This window comes from Labrus mixtus, chromosome 3 (genome assembly GCF_963584025.1).
Source record: "Labrus mixtus chromosome 3, fLabMix1.1, whole genome shotgun sequence".
Lineage (NCBI taxonomy): Eukaryota > Metazoa > Chordata > Actinopteri > Labriformes > Labridae > Labrus > Labrus mixtus.
Window position 1 is genome coordinate 10195037 of NC_083614.1, and position 19169 is coordinate 10214205.

The window sequence follows — 19169 nt, forward strand, 5'->3', positions numbered from 1 at the left end:
AGTGTGGGTACAATGAGGGACACGCCGATGAAGAAACAGATAGAGCCTACGGGCAGGTATAATAATCAGTCATCTCTCCCTTTCAGGTCATAATCTATCCATTAGTCTCAGACAGGGAAGCATAACCGCTCAATCTAAACCATAATGGGATGGTGCTTACATGCTTAGACAGACCCAGTGAACCCAGAGCCACTGAGCTATTGCCTTAGTGGTGCAATGAATGAGACTTCAAGTTGGAGCCGTACCGCACGTGGGATGGAGAGTGACTCTCTAGTTTCATCGTTTTAAATCTCCAACCTTAGTGTGTAAAGGATGATAGAAAATGGTAAATAGATTTATTTTGAGCTCAAGCATGGAAAATCTATTTTGTACACCGTGCATTTCCTTATTAAAAACCTGAAACTTCAGCAAAATTACAAGTTTCCTTTGACTCTCTCTTTTATTAACCCCCCTCTCTTAAGAAACTCCTGTCCTTGGCAGATGCAAAACCAAAGTAGCTACACACTGTTTATTTGAAGTTTTTTGAAAACAAAAACCCCATGCAAGCTAAATGTGTCAAAGCCTCTGTTGTGCATCCTCTTTTCAAAGGTCATCTTAATATTCAAGGACAGGAGCCTCAGCGCGCTCTGAGACTGTGACTGAATAAGCTTATTTTGGTTCAGAAGGCCCGAGAGGTGGTGCAGAATGCTAAACCGCTAAATATTTGGTGATGTAAATTTATACAGGGTTCAATTCAGACCTTGACTAAAGTGATGCGTTCTTTATTAACAATGCAAGATGAACACTTTGGGGTGATAAATATGTAAATCACTTTTTTGTTACTTGTTCACTCAGGCTACGTCCCAAAATTTAACATGTTCTCGTATCTGCAACGTCCAATTTAGCCTGACAGTTATTTGACATGTCCTTCCCCAAACCTGCAGTGGATCACAACCAGCTTGCTCTAGTCGAGGTGCTGACCCTACAAATATAGAGCACACTAAACTGAAATATAAATGTAGCTGACATGACCACACGTGAATCATTTATTGCCCTTAATGTGTTTTCTTCATGCTTTTTTTCAGTTTGAAGGAACTTTCCTATTACTAACTGTTTTGCACTATATAAGTTGAAGAGGACATCTTATCCCCCTTTTCCACCTTTTCAAACAGTCCCTTGTGGTCTAAATGAGCTGTGTGCTGTGCTTTGGTCAAAATATAACATGAATCAAGCAACCAAGGTTTGTGACCCTGTATAAACCAGCTCTCTCAGAACGCTCCGTTTTGGTGTGTGTGTCTCTTTAAATGCAATGAGCCCCCCCCTGAGTTTTCCCGGTAGACATCACTGGCTGACCTGCGCAAACATTTTTTTCTAGGCTGGGACTGGAGTCCATGGGTGGCTATACCAGAGGAGGGGAGGGGATTTTTTTTTACCAGAAAGGAGAGCAAATTTGAAACGGAGCATTTTTCTCTGTGTTGTAAGACTCATGCAAACCACAAACAAAGGACTGGATGGGTTAATTTCACATTTTGTGGGTCTATAGACACTCAGGTTACCTAAATATATGTTCAAAAACACTGTACAAGTGAATTTTTCATAATATGTATCCTTTAATGCTTTAATTTTACACTGTTTCCAATTGATTGGGATGGATTGGTTAGACCTTACAAGTAAGAGCCTGATATATTTTTCCCCATAAAAATAAAAATAAAAAGTTAATTTGGTGTTGTACTTTAACCAGCAGGGGTCAGCAACCTCGACAGCCCGGTGCTCTCATGTTTGTGTGTTGGTTTCGTATCAGTTGTGTTAGGTGAGGTGACTCTGTGATGCTAAATAGCCTGTAGGTGTTTTTAAATGTGAGTCAGCAACATAAAAAAAGACCAGCAACCTAATGCAATGAATTTTAATTTCTACACAAATTAGTTATTAAACAGACCAGACGAGTTCTGAGCAAGACCCCAGGACAAACATGAAAAGAGAAAAAAAAAAAAGGTTTAAAAGGACAGAAGCAGAAGAAAGTGTGACAGTTTGAGGTTATATAAGAAAAAAGGGAAGGGGTTGAGCATAGGACTCAGAATGACTGTGTACTTAAGTCAAGAGGAAGATTAATATGTTCAGTGTAACACATGGACCAACACTATAGCGCTCTTATGGAAGATTATGTATAATGCAGGTATGTGGTGTATGTGTGTGAACATCTCAAGAAAAATCCTGCAAAAGTGGTTTTGTATTCTGAAGAGGTAAGTGCAAACTCTTAAGTCCCTCATGCATATGTCTATGAGTACCTTTGTGTGTGTGTGTGTGTGTGTGTGTGTGTGTGTGTGTGTGTGTGTGTGTGTGTTTGTGTGTGTGTTTGTGTGTGTGGATGTGGAGTGTGCACAGCATGTCATTTCACTTTGTGTGTGTGTGTGTGTGTGTGTGTGTGTGTGTGTGAGTGGGTATTAGGTATTTATGCCCAAGGTGGCTGGCTGGACGGCACAGATGAGTTATGCCTCTCCATAAATGTCCAAAACAGCCGCCACTGACTACACACACACACACACACACACACACACACACACACACACACACACACACACACACACACACACACACACACACACACACACACACACACACACATTCACCAGCTATAAAGGGCACATTGCATTGCTCCTTCCAGAAACCAGGACTCTTGTTTCTTGATGCACAGTGTAGAATCTAATACCATAAATGTCAAAAACCTGAATAATCCTGCAGGGATTTGTTCAAATCTCTTGATTAAAATATATTTTAATATAATTATTTTACATTTACTTCATTTTCAAATGTATTTCTTCAGACTTAAATGTGTGTCTGAAATTTGATTGTGCGTCCTTACAATATGTGTGTTTTTTGAGCTCAACAGCTAAACACAAAGCCAGAACAGCCACATAGTTGCACATTCAAGCTGATTTGATCTGTCCTTGCATGTCCAGGGACGTTCGTAAATTACATTTTTCCAGGAACTCTGGTATTAACTTCTTAGTTCAATTTCCATGTCAAAAGGACTTTATCAATTGGTGCAGACCAAAATGACTCGGGATGCTAGAGTCGATATGATCAACTAAAGAGTGATGTACATTTCCCATGGCAGTATTAAATCTATTTTTTTATCTGATGCACTTCATGAATAATGTCACTGGGCCTCATTCACCAATATCTTCTGAAGAATTTCTGTAAGATTTTTCTTCAGTTTCTTAAGAAGACTCCGTCAGATTCACCAATGTGTTCTTAAAGGGATACTTCACCAGTTGAAACATGAATCTGTATTAACATTGGGTCATATATGTAGTACAAATGTGAAATACATTTTGATGTTGGTGCCTTCTTCACAGAGAAAAGGCAGTGAAAAGGCAGAAAAGTGTCTTTTTGGCTCATGTGGATGAAATACAACAACTCCCAGAATGCACAGCACCGCAGGCCTCTCCCACTGAAGCTAGGGTGCTCTATTTACCAACTTTCTCCACAGAGCCTGTTAGCATAGCTTCCAAGCCAGATGGTGGACGTTGAGTTTCGATTCTGGGAGTGAGGTCCAACCCACTGATCTGTGATAGGTCTGTAGCTTCAGTGGGTCCCACCCAGTAGCGGAGCGAGTGTGGGGGCAGAAGGTGCGGCCACTCCGGGCCCACTATTGTCTCAAGGGGCCCACTTTGAGCCAAATTTAACATGCATTTTGTTATTTAGTTGAATTTTCAAATAAAGTTGGTTTGATTAGGTCTGAGTATTTGCTGCAAGCAAGACACACAATGTATTTTGTAGAGCAGAGAGGGGCCCCCCTCCACTGCCCAGGGGGTTCTCAACTTCGGCAGCAAAGTGGCACCAGCAGGGTGCTGTGGCCTGTTTGTAATGTCATTGATTCCACCCCTTAGCACCCCCTTTTGCTGGGCCCCCGCTGCTGTCTGGAGTTTTAAAAACCTAGTCGTCTGTCTGCTTTATTTCTGTTTACCTCGCAGTTTTTCGTAACATTAAAAGTGTAAAAAACGAAATAAAAAACTTTTTCTCATTGACAACTCAACCCTCAACAACTCAACCTGGCAAGTCTCCTCCCATTGGCTAGCTCCACTAATGTAAACGCTACTAGCCAAGCAAATAAACATGTTAGCGAGGAGCACCCATCTAGCTCAGTGCAGGAAAGCAACAGTGCTAATGAAAACGTGTAAAACTGTAATATTTACAGTCTATGATGAAAAATTGGTAAGTTGTTTCATCATTATTTGTGATTACGCTTAGAGTCTTTTGTTTGTGGGTGCATGGGTTGTAGACCGCCGTGTCTGCTTGGTTATCGTACTGTATGAACGGCAGGCCATTGCTCGCACACGGTTTACAAAGTTTGTTGTCGTGCGTGGGTTGATAATGTGTGGTTTTTTTGTATTGTCTGTTTGGCTGTGTGGCTGGATGGGCGTCCAACTTCACTGAATGTCAAACTGTAGTTGCCTTCTTTGGTTTCCCGTCCGGCTAATTAGGTCTGCTTTACTTGTTTAATAGAAATAATTGGTCAAATATGCGCACAGACATATCAGCACTTGTGCTGCTTAAATATCAGCAGGTCACTCACTGTTTAATGATAAGTCCCTGTCACTGTAATAGCACCCATTGTAATCCGCAGCGGCATTTCTCTTTGTCTCGCCCTGTCTTGCATCTCCATACAGCCGATACTAAACCATAAATACTATACTATACTATAATATTATATGCTATATAGTCTATAGACAGTTTAAGGGCCCACTTTATGTCCCCGCCCCCTCTGCAATGAGCCATAGGCTCCGCGTCTGGTCCCACCCCCTCATGGGTAGGTTGAAAACATGAGGAACTAGCGATGTAGTTTCACCCCCTCTAACCAGCCTCCGATGACGCAAAATTAGGATTTTTGCGTCATCGGAGGCTGCTTTTCATAAAAGAAATACAAAGATTTCCCACCTCAGGGAATAATGAGGGCGGGATGCACGACCATTCAAAAATACTACCAGGTTTCTAATGATACAAAGTTTCATGCAAATGGCTGAAGTATCCCTTTAAATGACTGAATTGTTCGCAGCTGAGTTCTTATCTCCGTGTGTTCGTACGTTGAAAGCCTGTGCATATTTTGTCCAATTAGCATAACCTCCCACTAACAAGGGCATGAGTGTAGGGCCCTGTGGATGTAGAAATACATGCTAGTAGTAAAAATAGAAGGTTGTGGAGATGCCTGACGGAGGGCTGAAGAAGACGCCTCACGGAGAAGAAACTTTATCAGTTGTGAAGTGGAGCTATACTACAGGAGGTCAGCAGCAAACAAGCTGTTTTATTCTACAGTGGGAGTACTGGTTACACAGGAACACATTACTTACCACTCGGTAATATTGTATTAATTATGAATCAAATTATTGTAATGTAAACCCCTTTGCTGTAGATTTAAATGAAATGCAATAACCATCATTTTACTCGGGCCGGTCAGTGCTCAAATGTGCGTAAGAGTGCTCTTGAGGGATCTTAAATTCTGTTTTTACAAAAGAACAAATCCTGCTTAAAACAGATGTGTTGTTATGAACGGTTGGTGAATTAGGCCCATTGTTTACTAGCATCTCACCAGTTGTGTTTATCGTAATTGGTGTCTTGAATTAAGGATCCGAAATACAATGAGACAGCTTGATTTCATCACCATTAATGAAATGTCATCACGGCCGGAGTTACCTTTGAGTTTGTTTTGAACATCCAGGGCAATGTCCAGAGGGTAGAACGGCAGCACAGGATCACCGACCAGACGGAGAATGGCTTCTGCTGTCATCTGCACAGACAAAGAAAAACCAGTGAGATATATTCTACTGCAGTGATGAAACATATCGTGCCAATGTTGGCACAGAACAGCAAGTGTGACTAAGTGTTTGGAATGAAAACACTTTGTAATGAAGTGAAGTTAACAGTTACATACAGATTTTAAGTGAGACTCGAGATCACAGTTACATTTAAATAAACTACATCAAACTAATTTAACTTTTCACAAGAACAGAAGCATCTGGTATTAGTGTGTGCAAACATAAAAGATAAATGTTAATACAAAAAAAGCACTTTTTTTCTTAAAGGAAGAATGTGCGACTTTTTGATCCAGTAGATGTTGCCCTTGAGCTGGATTTAGGTACTAATAACGCTTTTAGGATGGACACGCTGATACTATTTTAACAAATACAGCAAAACCCCCACCTCTGCCTGTCTATTCTGTAGTTGTTTATTAACAACTCAAGAGTTGTTTATATTTTTTTAAGCTAGGTTTCTATGACAACTGCAATAAATATTTAGATGATCCATTTTTTTCTTGCTGACACTTACTTATTTTCCTTCCTTTTCTGGATTTAAAAGAGAAGATATGCACCTGAAAGTTTCAAGTTATTGGAAAATAATTAAAAAAAAGCAGAGAGAACTCCCATGATTCCCCACCAGCCTCAACGTCATCATTTGTTATTGTTTAATTGAGAGCCCCCTGGTGGTGGAGTGTAAAGACTTTTGCATAAATTATTAGTTTTTGTCAAATTTGACTCTTCCAAACTCCTCCTCACTCTTTAAACCTCCTCGTCATTTTGGAGTACAAAACAGTGCTGGTGCTACATAAGAATACGAACAATTGATAATAAAAACAACATTATTTTATTTACTATTTTCTCCAACACATCAAGTACTTCAAGCGTGTTGTTTTTCTCCGTCTAGGATCTGGTGCATTGTGTTGAGTGAATATAAAAGCTGTGCGCTCAGAAACCATTGTATAGCGACTCAGTTCTTTATTCATCTTCAGCAGAGTTGTCTCCTTCAAGGATGTGACCTGTATTTAGGAACGATGTGTATTGACAGCAATTTATCAAAACAAATGTGAACATGTGTTCGGCAGTGACAATAACAAAAGATACAACGCCTGTATTCTCCTGCTTGTTTGGAGCATCTTTCATTTCTGTTCCTCTGGAGTTTGATTGGTACTTAGGAAGATGCTGCATTTCAAACAGTCCATGCTGTGTATTCTTCCCTAGCCCTGTTGCAGGCCTCAGATTCTGATTATGCAGCACACATCTTTGGGTCCAGATTGTAAATTGAAAATCTAAGACTCTATGGGACATTGTGCTTTACATGCTAATTAGACAACAGCTGTAATGAGAGAGGGTAAGAAAAAAAAACCAAAAAAAAAAAACACCTTTGGCTGCAGTGAGAGCAAACATTTATGGAGAGCCCTGCTTGTTGGCACCACATACTGAGCAGCATTGTCCAAATCACAGAGTGTGTGTCTGGCTCGGCTCTCACAGTGAAGTGTCTGTCATCTTAATGCAAACAGTGTCACAGATTCAGCCACTCTCAGCAGGTGGAGGACTTGGCGAGGCTTCCACTTGGATTTTTATAGGAGTGTTACATGACTGCAGCTCGATGTTCGAAGCAGATACTCTGTCTAAAATCACAGCTGGGATTATTAATGTATCCATCCTCTTCTTCCACACCCAGACTGACTCATTCTCAAAGGAAATACAGCCCAAGAAAATCATATGTATTCAATTCCCTATAATTGGAATCACCTTCATCAAGGACATGACATGTATAACTTAGAGCGTTCTCACATTAGGCACGATTATTTCATGCAGTGCCCGAGCACAATTGCGTATGTACACATGATACAGCAGGGGGCAGTATGCACACACAAAAGACAAAACAAAGAATTTATTTCCTCCGCCGTCTGAGATCTTTTGGGGGCGAGTCGACAGATTCTTCTTTTGTTTGTTACCTCTGTGATTCTAAGTGTCCTACAGTATTGTAACACCTCATGGTATATGTGTCTGTCTGCCACTCTGAAGTCTAAACTGCTCCAGCAGTTGAACATCTGCTCTAAGATTGTAGGCCAACCCATGCAAAGACTCTATGAATCGGCCTCCAACAAAAGCATTTTAAGACTGGCTAACTGCATCGCCTCTGACCCTGACCACGCCCTGAACACAGAGTATGAACTATTACCATCAAACCGGAGATACAGGGTCCCACATTTTAATAAGGTCAGACTGAAACACTCTTTTGTTCACCAATCAATCCTAAAATTGAATGTGGAGCTGAATCCTCGAACCAAAGCACGTTTAGGGCCTCTGGGCATTTGTTTGGCGTTTGAGCGTTGTTTCAAATGTTTATATCTTGAGTGTTGTGTTGTGTTTGAGTGTTGTGTCAAATGTTTGTATCTTTGTTTCCTGTCTTAATTGTTGTGCCGCAAACGGAGCCGCTGTGACGCAAGGCAAATTTCAGACTACGTCTGACAATAAAGTATTATCTATCTATCTATCACATAGTTGGTTTGCAAAAAGCAGAAAGAAGAAGAAGAAGCAACCAATCGCGTACTGAGTCAATCTTGCTAACTGTGGATGTTTTTCTGATTTCTGACATGCCAACAACGAAAACTCTTCCTACTTCCACATCTATCGTGCAGCTCAGAGGAGAGCACGTTTAGAATTAGATCATTAAGTGGTCCGAGCACGGTCGCATTCACATCTCCCGCAGACTGAATTGTTCCCAAGACCACCTCTTCAAGCGGACTCTGGCACAGTTCCCTAGTGCAGGAAGAATACAAAACGTTAGCGTTCACACTGATCAAATGAACCGGACAATGGGGTCAAGCGTACTCGGATCCAGGCCCGGGTGCCTAATGTGAAACCACCTTTAAAAGAGTCGTCTTTTCTAGTTCTATTCTTTGTAAAAAAAACAAAAAACTGAAGTTTAAAAGCTTACTGCTCGTTTTCCAACCTTGTCCTTTCATACAGAATTCTCTCCCATTTTTATACGTTCATGTTTGAATATAGTAGTGGTAGAGTGAGACCGTCAGGACACAAAGAGAGGGAGAACAGGTTGTGATATGCAACAGAGGTCGTCTGCTGAAAATCTGAATCCAGTGTCATAGTGTTCATTCTGTCATTGTGCTTTTATGCCTCTAATCCATTATGGTGATGTTTTATATATGCATGCATCGTCTTAATGCCTTCAATCGTTGGATACTGTATATCACTGAGCTTTGAGGTTCATAACTAATCTTTAGGCCCTAACTAATCTTTACACATCATGCTCGAGTTGGCTGGCCTTCATTGGCTGCCTGCAGACTAAATCATTGGCATATCCTTATTTATTAGACAATACTTACTTCTCTCACACTTGCATACTTTTATACATGTGAAAAATGCTGAAAGCCTTCGCTCTGTGACCCATTCACAAGACTTACTTTTGCTCTGTGTCTCCAAAGTGTGTTTTGTAATAGGGGGAAAAAGGGGTTTTAGGTACGCTGCTCCTGCAGCTTGGCATCTGCAGCAGGACGATTTGTGTCTTATGAAGCTAATGTCAATAAATCATTTTAAAAGTAGATTGAAGGAGTTAGAGGACAACACATCAGGTTGTAGTTTATTTGAGTAATGACTTTCTCCTCTGTGATCAAAGATTGTTTGATCTGTGTTTGTAATTGTTTAGTGTTCTGTCTGTAACTTGTTAAAAGGTGCTGATGCACAGAGACATCAGTGAAAGATGCCATGGTTTTTTAAAATGCCTTCTTCATGAGCCATAGTGATGACCATGATCCCTGTGAGACTCCTTCCTACAGATAGTGAAGTGTAGAGGAAAAATAGACTATAAAAAAATAAACATTGCACTCATTTGTAGGCTTCATTTTGGAATACTTCTTGCTACTGTGTGTGTCAGGTCTATTGCTATAATCACAACTTGAAAACGTTGATAGAGCCACTCCTTCCTGCAATGCTGGAAGCAGTACTCATGATAGCTATGTTAGCTAGCGTCTGATGTCTAATGCAATTAAATAAGGAATGAATGAATGAATGGATTTCATGTTAATGTATGAACTGCTGGAACAAGATGATGAAAGTGGTGGAGAAAGAAAAGGTCAAAATGCAATGTGTGTGTGTGTGTGTGTGTGTGCATGTGTGTGTGTGTGTGTGTGTGTGTGTGTGTGTGCGCATGTGTGCGTGTGTGTGACCTTCTTCATCTCTGGCCAGAGAGCCTCAAGTCTGCGTCCAGTTAAACAGACCGTCATCTGATAACTTTAATACCCAGTTCATCCACTCTCATGGCACACACACACACACACACACACACACACACACACACACACACACACACACACACACACACACACACACACACACACACACACACACACACTCCAAGCCCTCACAGGTTATACGTGTTGGAGGTCAGCCCTACCAGGATTGGACACAGAGTACCAGGCAGACTGCCAGAGTCGGGAGTACAGGGTCAGGTGAGGAAAACGCTCTCACTAGAGCCTCTCTCTCACTCACAGACGATACATGGAGCTCGTAAACATCAACAACTTCTCTTCACATGAATTTGCAGTTAAATCTTTTTTATTACTGTAAGAAATTGAAGCCATGGTTGAGATGGCATGCCTCTACCTGAATGCAGCGCACCTCATTAGTAATCTCGAGATTTAGTGTATTTTTTCACTCACAGGACAAATGTGATTTTGAATGTGATTTTTTTAACTGCTCATATTTCCTCCTGACAAATAAAAAAAATAGATCCTCTCAAAGCTCTCTGGAAAAGAGTGTCATCTTTACTTCTTTCATAAAGCAAAACCTAAAACCCCAGACAAGGAACAAAATGATGTGTAAAGTCTGAAGCGGCCAGTTTTCAATTTCACCTGATTGGCTGTCCTTATTCAGACTACTGCATTGAATCTGCGCCGTCGCTGGGTGGCGTCGTGTTTCATGCACACTGGCTGCAGTGGATAACCAAATTTTTTTCTATGACTTGCTCACATCTGAAAATATCAGAAGTGCATTTCCTCATCCAGCTCTCAGTGCTGAACAAGCGTAGACATATTTAACCTGCAAGTAAAAGTCAGAGATCAAAACAAAGAGAGGTGGAAACAGAGGCGCTGCTTGTCAACAGGCAAGGCAGGCAACTGCTTGGGGCCCCAGTAGGGGGCACAGCATTCACTCTGGTTGCCCTGCTAAACACTGGTGGGAAGGCCCCCTAATTAACTTTTGCCTAGGGCCCCAACAGACTCTAGAACGGCCACTGGGTGGAATTTGCAAAGTGAAGTCATTGAATTGGGATCTAGTTATTAAATGTTGGTTCTCCCAGCAGGGCTAATAGTAGCTAGATCTCCTTAAAGCTTCTGAACCCCTGACACTAATAATATGATCCCAGTGTCTTTGGCTAAGGATAATATCAGAGTCAAATAAGTCCTCATTTGGCAAATTTATTCCAGGGTTGAAATCTGCTCTAATATTTTTTATATATTAGAGCATTACATTGTGAAAAGGCTGCTTGTACAAACACACAAACAGAAAAAGCAGAAGAAAAAAAAAAGAAAAAAGGACAGAAACAATACAGGATGCTGATGCTGACATGTGTCTTTGTATTATTTGCAGCCTGCAGAATGAATGTAGTAAATATGAATATTTCTGAAAATGTTAAGAGAATGAAGCCCTAGAAAGAGCCAAAAAATATATATAATCATAATAAATCAGACCCTGGCAGAAGAATATTCTATTATCATATCATTGTTTATTATGTACATGTTCATTTAGCTTGATCCCGTTTTTTCATCGATGCAACGTTTATACATATTCAGGACTATTATTCATCAGGCTGCATGCTACTGGGCCAGGCTGAAAACTAAAGGGGGACAGGGCTTTTCCCCGTCAGAGCCCTCAGACTTTGGGACGACCTGCCAGAGGAGATCAGACTTACAGAGTCACTCATTTTTTTTGTTTCTCTACTCAAGACATTCTTCCACATTAAAAGCTTTTACTCATTGAATTTTTTTAATTAAATGTAACTTTTATTTTGAAGTCTTTAATTCTATGTGTCTGTACTGTGAAGCACTTTGTTACCTGTATTGAAAAGTGCTAAAAAAAAAGTATCATTATTATTATTACTGTGTCACAGTCATTAACATTCATGTTGTAGAGTCTGTACACACAACAAGTGCTAGCAGCTTGAAAAATAAATCATTAAAAAGTATCAAGGAAAATAAAGTTTCCAAATATCAGATGGAGTCATTGTCTGTTCTGTTCCTGCAATATCTTCAACGAGTTTTCCACTTGTTGCCGCTAACGTCTTCATTCACATAGTTCTAAAATTCACTTTTAGGGATTTTTTAAAGATCTACAGTTCTGTGAATTTAGTTGTTTTTGTTTTCCACAGTGGTTAAGGATTGAGCTTTCATGATGCACCAAAACAGGGAATCATCCTGACTTTGCGTTCACACCTTTGTGCCTGTGTGATACATTACATCACACTTAATCTACCTAAGCAGCTGTCCCTATATAACACGACTTTGCTACTATGTGTGAAGGGGCCTACAGTGTAGAGATGTGTTTAGCGCCTCTCTGCGCTGTTGTCACTGCCACTGGAATCAATCTGGCAGGAGGAAAGATGAGAGCATTGATTTGAGGCTGGTGAGTAATACTTCTGCAGAACGCATACATCAAAAGCCCGTAATGTGGTGGGACAGAAAAGGCCGATGATTTCTTATTTATGGCCTTATTTCTGGATAGTCTCTTTCCAAGGCAGAGGAGAGAGAGGCAGTGAGGGAGGGCGAGAGATAATGATGGAGGAAGACGGGCAGAAAAGAGGCCGTGACATAACAGAAAGAAAAGGGTAATCCAAACTAAAGACATATGACAGTTGGAGTGGAGTGGAAGGTAGAACAAACCAGCAGGGGCAGCTCTTCTCATGACTCCTCTTTTCTTCTTCTCTTTCCCTGTCATGACCTCGCCTCCTCTCAGCGCCCTCTTCTCACCCGACATGTTTGATTATAATTAAATCAGGACAGCCACTCTCTCTTTTAGTTCAGGGAAAATGCACCGCTCAGCTGTAACTACAAACACAATGGTCAAATGGAAAACAAACTAAAACAAACACTTTCAGACTGACAGTCAAAAATGACCAGCAGAGGAAGAAAGTAGCAAATAACATTTACTCTGTTCCTGTAAATGAGTATTTGTTTGTGTACTTGTACTTTATAAGTAGTTTTTAATCTCTGTTTTTTTTTTACTTTTACTTCTTTTAAGTATTGTAATTCACTTCATTTTAAATCATATCCGTTACTGAGTAAAAAAATATGTAGGCCTGCTATGAATGATTTTACCTAATCACACTGTTTCAACGAGAGGCAGAGAGACCCTTTTTTAGAGAGGATCGATGCCACTTAAGATGGATAAGCCCCTCCATTTTCAGCGGGTCTACCTGCTGAAGATGTGAAATCAATCTACCTCAAGGATATTAAGTCCACTTCTACAATTATTCTTGTGTAGTTGATCACACAACCCCTACCAGGAGGTGCTTTCCCACGGAAAGGGAATCTTTATATGGCTGCATTTCATATCATATTTCCATGAAACATAAAAGCCAGACCACATAATAAATGGAATCAAAAGTAGCAGTAGCAGCGCCGGTAGCGTAGTGGTTAGTGTGCAATGTATAGGGTAAAGTCCTCAAAGCTGGCGGCTCAGGTTCAAATCCCACCTGTGGCGGCTTTCCCACAGGAGATCTCCCACTCACTCGCTCTCTCCCTGATTTCCGACTCTATCCACTGTCCTGTCTCTACAATAAAGGCACAAAAGCCCCAAAGTAAATCTCAGAAAAAAAGTAGCATTCTTTCAACTGGTAACACAGCCTTTTTAAGTTACTGGAGGACCGTAAAATATTTGATGTTACCCTCTCTCTGCTGAGTTGGAGGCAGGAACTTCAATCTCCATGTTTCTCATAATATTTGATTTTATTGTTCTGTTAACTTCTTTGAACAGGCTAATGTAACCAGTCTAATATCCACCTATCAAAGCATTCTCTACCCGTTTGTGTTTTGTGTTGTGTTTGGTATTCTAGATCAGAAAGTCCTTGTATGTAGACGACCCAATGCTATTTTAATCTCAGCATATGGTGTTTTACAGCAGCGTCTGTGAGTGATGATAGACATGGCCTTGATTCCTTCAGGAAATTGAGAAGAATGATGTCTAAAATAAAATGACTTTGGAAACAATAAGCTTTGTTTGCTTCGTCAACTTTTCTTTTAACAGCACAAATCCACTGAACACCAAAGGCTCAATACAAAGCTGTAATATACTCTCAGAAATATCCACAGGATATACATTGGAAATGTCACTTCAACAGCTTCTGGACAAGAACATGTTGGTGCATACATTTCTAATATGTTGACATTTTGAACAATTCTCCCTCTCTGCTGACCTTTGTCCAGAATGATCTTGGTGCACCCATGTGATGCTCGTGCAAATTCATCTGCGCCCAAACATACATGCCGTGCTAAAGCCATGAATCTATGTTGAATCTGTGTTTCCTTTTACAGTTGGAGTTAGAGGTGTCAGAATATGTCATGCTTCAGTTGATTTACTTTTATAGCATATAAGGGTTATTCTGTTCCTGTTTACCTAACAGGAATAACAGCAGTTGGTCTGGACCTCTGTAACTTTTTTCAAAAACAAGACAGCAAACATTCTTACCATCAAGCTATGAAGCACTAGATGGCTTTTACTTTGAAAATGCTCATACAGAAATGCCACAAAGTCACAGTGCTTCTTGCTGTGCTTCATAGTTAAGCAAGCCGTCTTAACAACACACACTACACGTGATCCACGGATCATTTGCGTTATAAATAGGAATTCAAAGTTGCATTTGAAGGCATGAATTTTTCACGTCCTGAAATGCCTGAAAAAAATCTGGACCTCAGTATTTTCTAAACCCTGGTTACGGCCTTGCACGCATTCAAATAAATTAGATTTTTTTTCACTCATTAGGAACTCAATAAAACAAATATGTTTGGGTCACAATTTGCGCGCAAACTATTGTATAAAATAGTTAAATATAGTTTAATAGCAGAGTAAACTAAATAAATGTATCGGCAATTAAGTCCATTGCAAGTTAGACAATGTGCACAAGCTTGTGAAAGAGCAAAGTATTTATTTACAACTGAGAGTACGACCATTAGCCTGAACAGCCAGAATAGTTGATTTGTACTGAAGCCCCGCCTTTGAATAGGCAAATAGCCAATCATAGATTATGATTTTAGGGTGGCATCTAGGGTGGACAATCTGATTTCATGTAGGGCGGGGGGGGGGGGGCATAAAACCCCTCTGGACATGCCCCTATACAGTTAGTCTTACTTTTAGTCACTACTACACAAATGTAATGTCTGAACAGAGGTTGTAGAGGAGACTGGATTAGGCGCACAGGGAAGAGTCACAATTTCCAGAAAGTTCCTGCAGTGGTAGAGAGGGCTTTCTGTTCACACGTCACTTTTTCTTCCCAGTTGACATCAGTCAGAAACATTTGCAGCCAGCACTTTTGTATTTTTAACAGCTGACAAGACAAGGGGAACAAGTGCATCTGAAAAGGTGATAAAGTTTTATGGATGAAAAAAGATGGATAAAATGACCCTTAATGAAATAGAAAGAGGTAAAAATAAAATGAGAAAATCACTTCTATCCCAACTACAATTTTTATTGTTGGAGAAATAAAACAATTCATCCTTTGTGTCGTCCACAAAAAAAGATGGAGTATTGCCTGCTTGACAGAGCTACTGTAATGCTTAGAAGCACTCTGGAAATGTTGAGTTCTGGCTCCATCAACCAGCAGAGGGCTCTCCTGTGACACATCTACCAAAGTTTCCCTCTCTCTCCCTCATTCACACATTGAAGCTACAGAGTATTTTCTCTGACGCACAACTGACACAGCCTCTCAGCCAACTCCTACCCTATTCAGATAGGTAGCATCATTTGCAGTATACCTGTCTACATAACTACATGCATGTATGCACCTTGAGTGGCAGCCATGCATTCGGAGCAGCCCGGCACTCTAAACACACACCTCCCCCTGCATCACCGTATAGACGCATACACAGACGAAACAGACAAGAAAATAAAACGATGATGGTCAGAAGGGTGGAGGCAGAGCAGGTGAAGGAGATCATTTACTGCTTCACTCTCAGTGAAGTGGTAATTCTGTCCGAGTCTGCGATCTCATTCGCCCGCCTGTCTGTTTTTCCCTGGAGGCCCGTGGAGAGATGGAGAGATTCTCCTCTGATTCAGGACGCCCAGTTCTCTGGGCCAAAATAGGCCTCATGAATAAACCATAGGCTGTGTAGTTAAGTTATGTAACGACAGCACATGAATAGATGCAGCATGCTCAAGTACAGTATGAGCAGGACGGGTGGCGTTCAGTTTCTCTTTTTAAGTTGAGCTCGAGTGCACAAACAAACATTGCAGCACATATGCATAGCAATAATGCAATACTCCACATTTCTTCTTACATACAGGAACATGTCATACACAAGTGTTCGAAACAGTGGGTCAGTGATTTCTCAGAGGGACAAGTTTGGGGTGCATTTCTGCAACTACCACAGAATAATTCAAAATTAAATCATTGTATCAGTTGCCCTATTCAGACTTCAGTTTCAACGTGTGGTCTCTACCTCCCTGTGATTTTTACGCCTACAATCTGAATGTCGTGGAGGCGTGATAGGGGGACATAATCATCTTGCCTCTTTACCATCTTCAGAGGTAGTGACAGAGGCGTTTCAGGGGCGAGACGATATCAGAAGATCTAGTGGGGGATCGCAGCGCTGTGTGTGTGTGTGTGTGTGTGTGCATGTCGGAAGTGTGTGTATGTGGAGCTTTCGCTGTGCCGTGCTTCTGCAATGCCGACTATGAATTCACAGACATGGACACCAATATTACGCTGTTGTGAAATCAATATGAATACAAAGTTGTGATGACAGCTGAGCTTATTTACCGCACTTTTGCAAAAAACAGCAGTCTGAAAAGGGCTAGTGAATGTCCAACTCTAAGACAGACACTGACCCAAAACTGGGATTGCATTGATGAAAACTTCATGAAAAATGACCTGAGGTTAATTTCTGCACAGAATTATCCAATTGTTGTGGAGATATTTACAGCCTCAGAGTAAAAAATTGATTTTCGGGGCGCTGGTGGCGCAGTGGTTAGTGCACGCACCCCATGTACAGAGGCTGTAGTCTTCCAAGCGGGCGGCCCAGGTTCGAATCCATCCTGTGGCTCTTTTCCCGCATGTTATTCCCCACTCTCTCTCTCTGATTTCCAACTCTATCCACTGTCCTATCTCTCCATTAAAGGCACAAAAAGCCCAAAAATAAATCTTAAAAAACACAGATTTTCACCAGAGGTGTTATGGATGTGTGTCTGCAGTAGTACATCTGCAGATATCCTTGGACAATTGAAAGTACACTTTTGGATATTTCCCACTGTGCTTTTGCCTTTTTGTTTCATGCAGGAAAAGAAAACATTGATGAACCTTTCAAAATGTACTTCATTACCAGGGTGCTTATAGTGTATAAACCAGTACAGCTCCTCAGGTCCTCAGGCACACATGAAGAAGATCTTCTTTAAGGCAGCTTAAGCTTTTATGACCCGAGCAGCTGGAACAATCTGCTCCAGAATCTGAAAGCAGCTGGAAGGGTTTGTATCTAAAAAGAAAGCCTAAAGCTTGTATCAAGAATCAACCCATGTCTACAATTGTCCAAAAACCACTCTACTGTATAGTTAAGGCTAAATGGAAGAAGGAAGTGGACATTACTCTGACAGAGGATGAGTGGTTAAATATCTGTAAAATACAGTCCACTACTTCCAGATCTGGTCAATGGAGAGACAATGCATGGTAGAATATCATCAGGTTTTTCATCACTCCCAAAAAGAAAATATTTTCAAAATGGAAGCCCAGAATCTGGTCACAACGCCCTAATGGCTGATGACTTTCATATATTTTGGAATTGTCAAGTAATTCAAGCGTATTGGTCATAAATAATCAGTTTTGGGCTTTCAGATTGTTTTGGTTTTTTTGGCACCAGGGAATATACAAACCAAATGTAATGCCCATAATGAGGGAATTTCATCAGATATTTGGCCAATCTGGGAATAAATTTGTTACCAAGAATTTTTTTCACAAATGTGTTTACAAAGGTGTCTTATAACACATATAAAAATATTTAAATTCAACTTCTGTAGGAAAATCCATGAGAGCTGCTAAAAGTCGGGGTACCTGGAAACTAATTGGTGAAAAATAGAAAAAATGTTAACCTCTGCCTTAGGTAGCTTGTGAGGGGTCAAACTAGGGGTTCATTAGGTTTCTGAAACCATTTCAAACATTTGTTTTGCCAAAAAAATCCAATACTTGGTGGAAAAATTACCACGCCCACTTTTACATGTACATGTAAAAGTAGCTTTATATGTTGATTTCAATGTCTCCAATACGAGTTAAAAAATGTACTGCACCACATTTTCAAATGTCTCAGGGGTCCAGGTCTGAGTCTTCTCCAGACTCTACTGTTCTACTGTGGGGGATCGTGAGACACTGAGAGTGGGGTCGTGTGATGCCTCCCAGTACCAAATAAAAAAGTTTAATGATTTAAAATCACATATTTGACCCATTATTGAGAAAATACATACAAAAGTAGTTTAACAGTAATAATAGTATATTAATAGTGATAATAATAATAATAGTAAGTAATGTAGTAGTACATTTAAGAAGACATTTGTGAAGAAATGTCTTTGCATTTGCATTTTTGCATTATTCCCTTACTACCCGGACAAATACCTGTTTAAAATACTACATTTAGCCAGCAAGAAAGCAATAACCAAAAAAAGTTAAAGAAATGTATCATATGGAGAAAATGATATTTCCTTTAAGACTCTGTCATGATAGGTTTTGTAGGTATTGGTCCAAATGGTTAAATTATACGAACGATGTTGTAAAGCCTATTCTCACTTTCCACCTTGCTTCTTCTCTTTTCTGTGACTTATTCAAGGTATTTATATATTGGACTCACTGTATGTAAATGTATTCTGTGAATGCCACACATGACAATCATTTTGAACTCTCTCTGAAAAAGAGATGAAATGAGTGGACATGTAACCTGAGGTTATCCGATAGAGTCTCTGGGTTTTATCTCTATAGCCTCTCTTTATACTCTGGTCTATTGAGACTGTAACCCTGAAGTGAAACAACATATGCGCTGTATCATACTGCACATCATGACCTGTTTACTCAGTTCTGTCATTGATGTTGTGAAAAAGAGATTAATGATACATCATCTTTCACCTTATTGTTAATCTTGTTATGTTGATTTTTTTAATCTCATTAAAAGATTATAAATCATCTGTGAT

General features: G+C 40.3%; 1 protein-coding gene across 1 annotated transcript in view; it reads right to left on the bottom strand.

Moving 5' to 3' along the window:
* The window catches only part of LOC132958345 (inactive N-acetylated-alpha-linked acidic dipeptidase-like protein 2), a 479226-nt gene that overhangs the window by 30040 nt on the left and 430017 nt on the right, over positions 1–19169 (bottom strand). The window contains exon 15 of the mRNA XM_061031099.1: positions 5671–5764. Within this exon, the coding sequence (XP_060887082.1) occupies positions 5671–5764 (94 nt within the window). The remainder of the gene's footprint in view (positions 1–5670; positions 5765–19169) is intronic.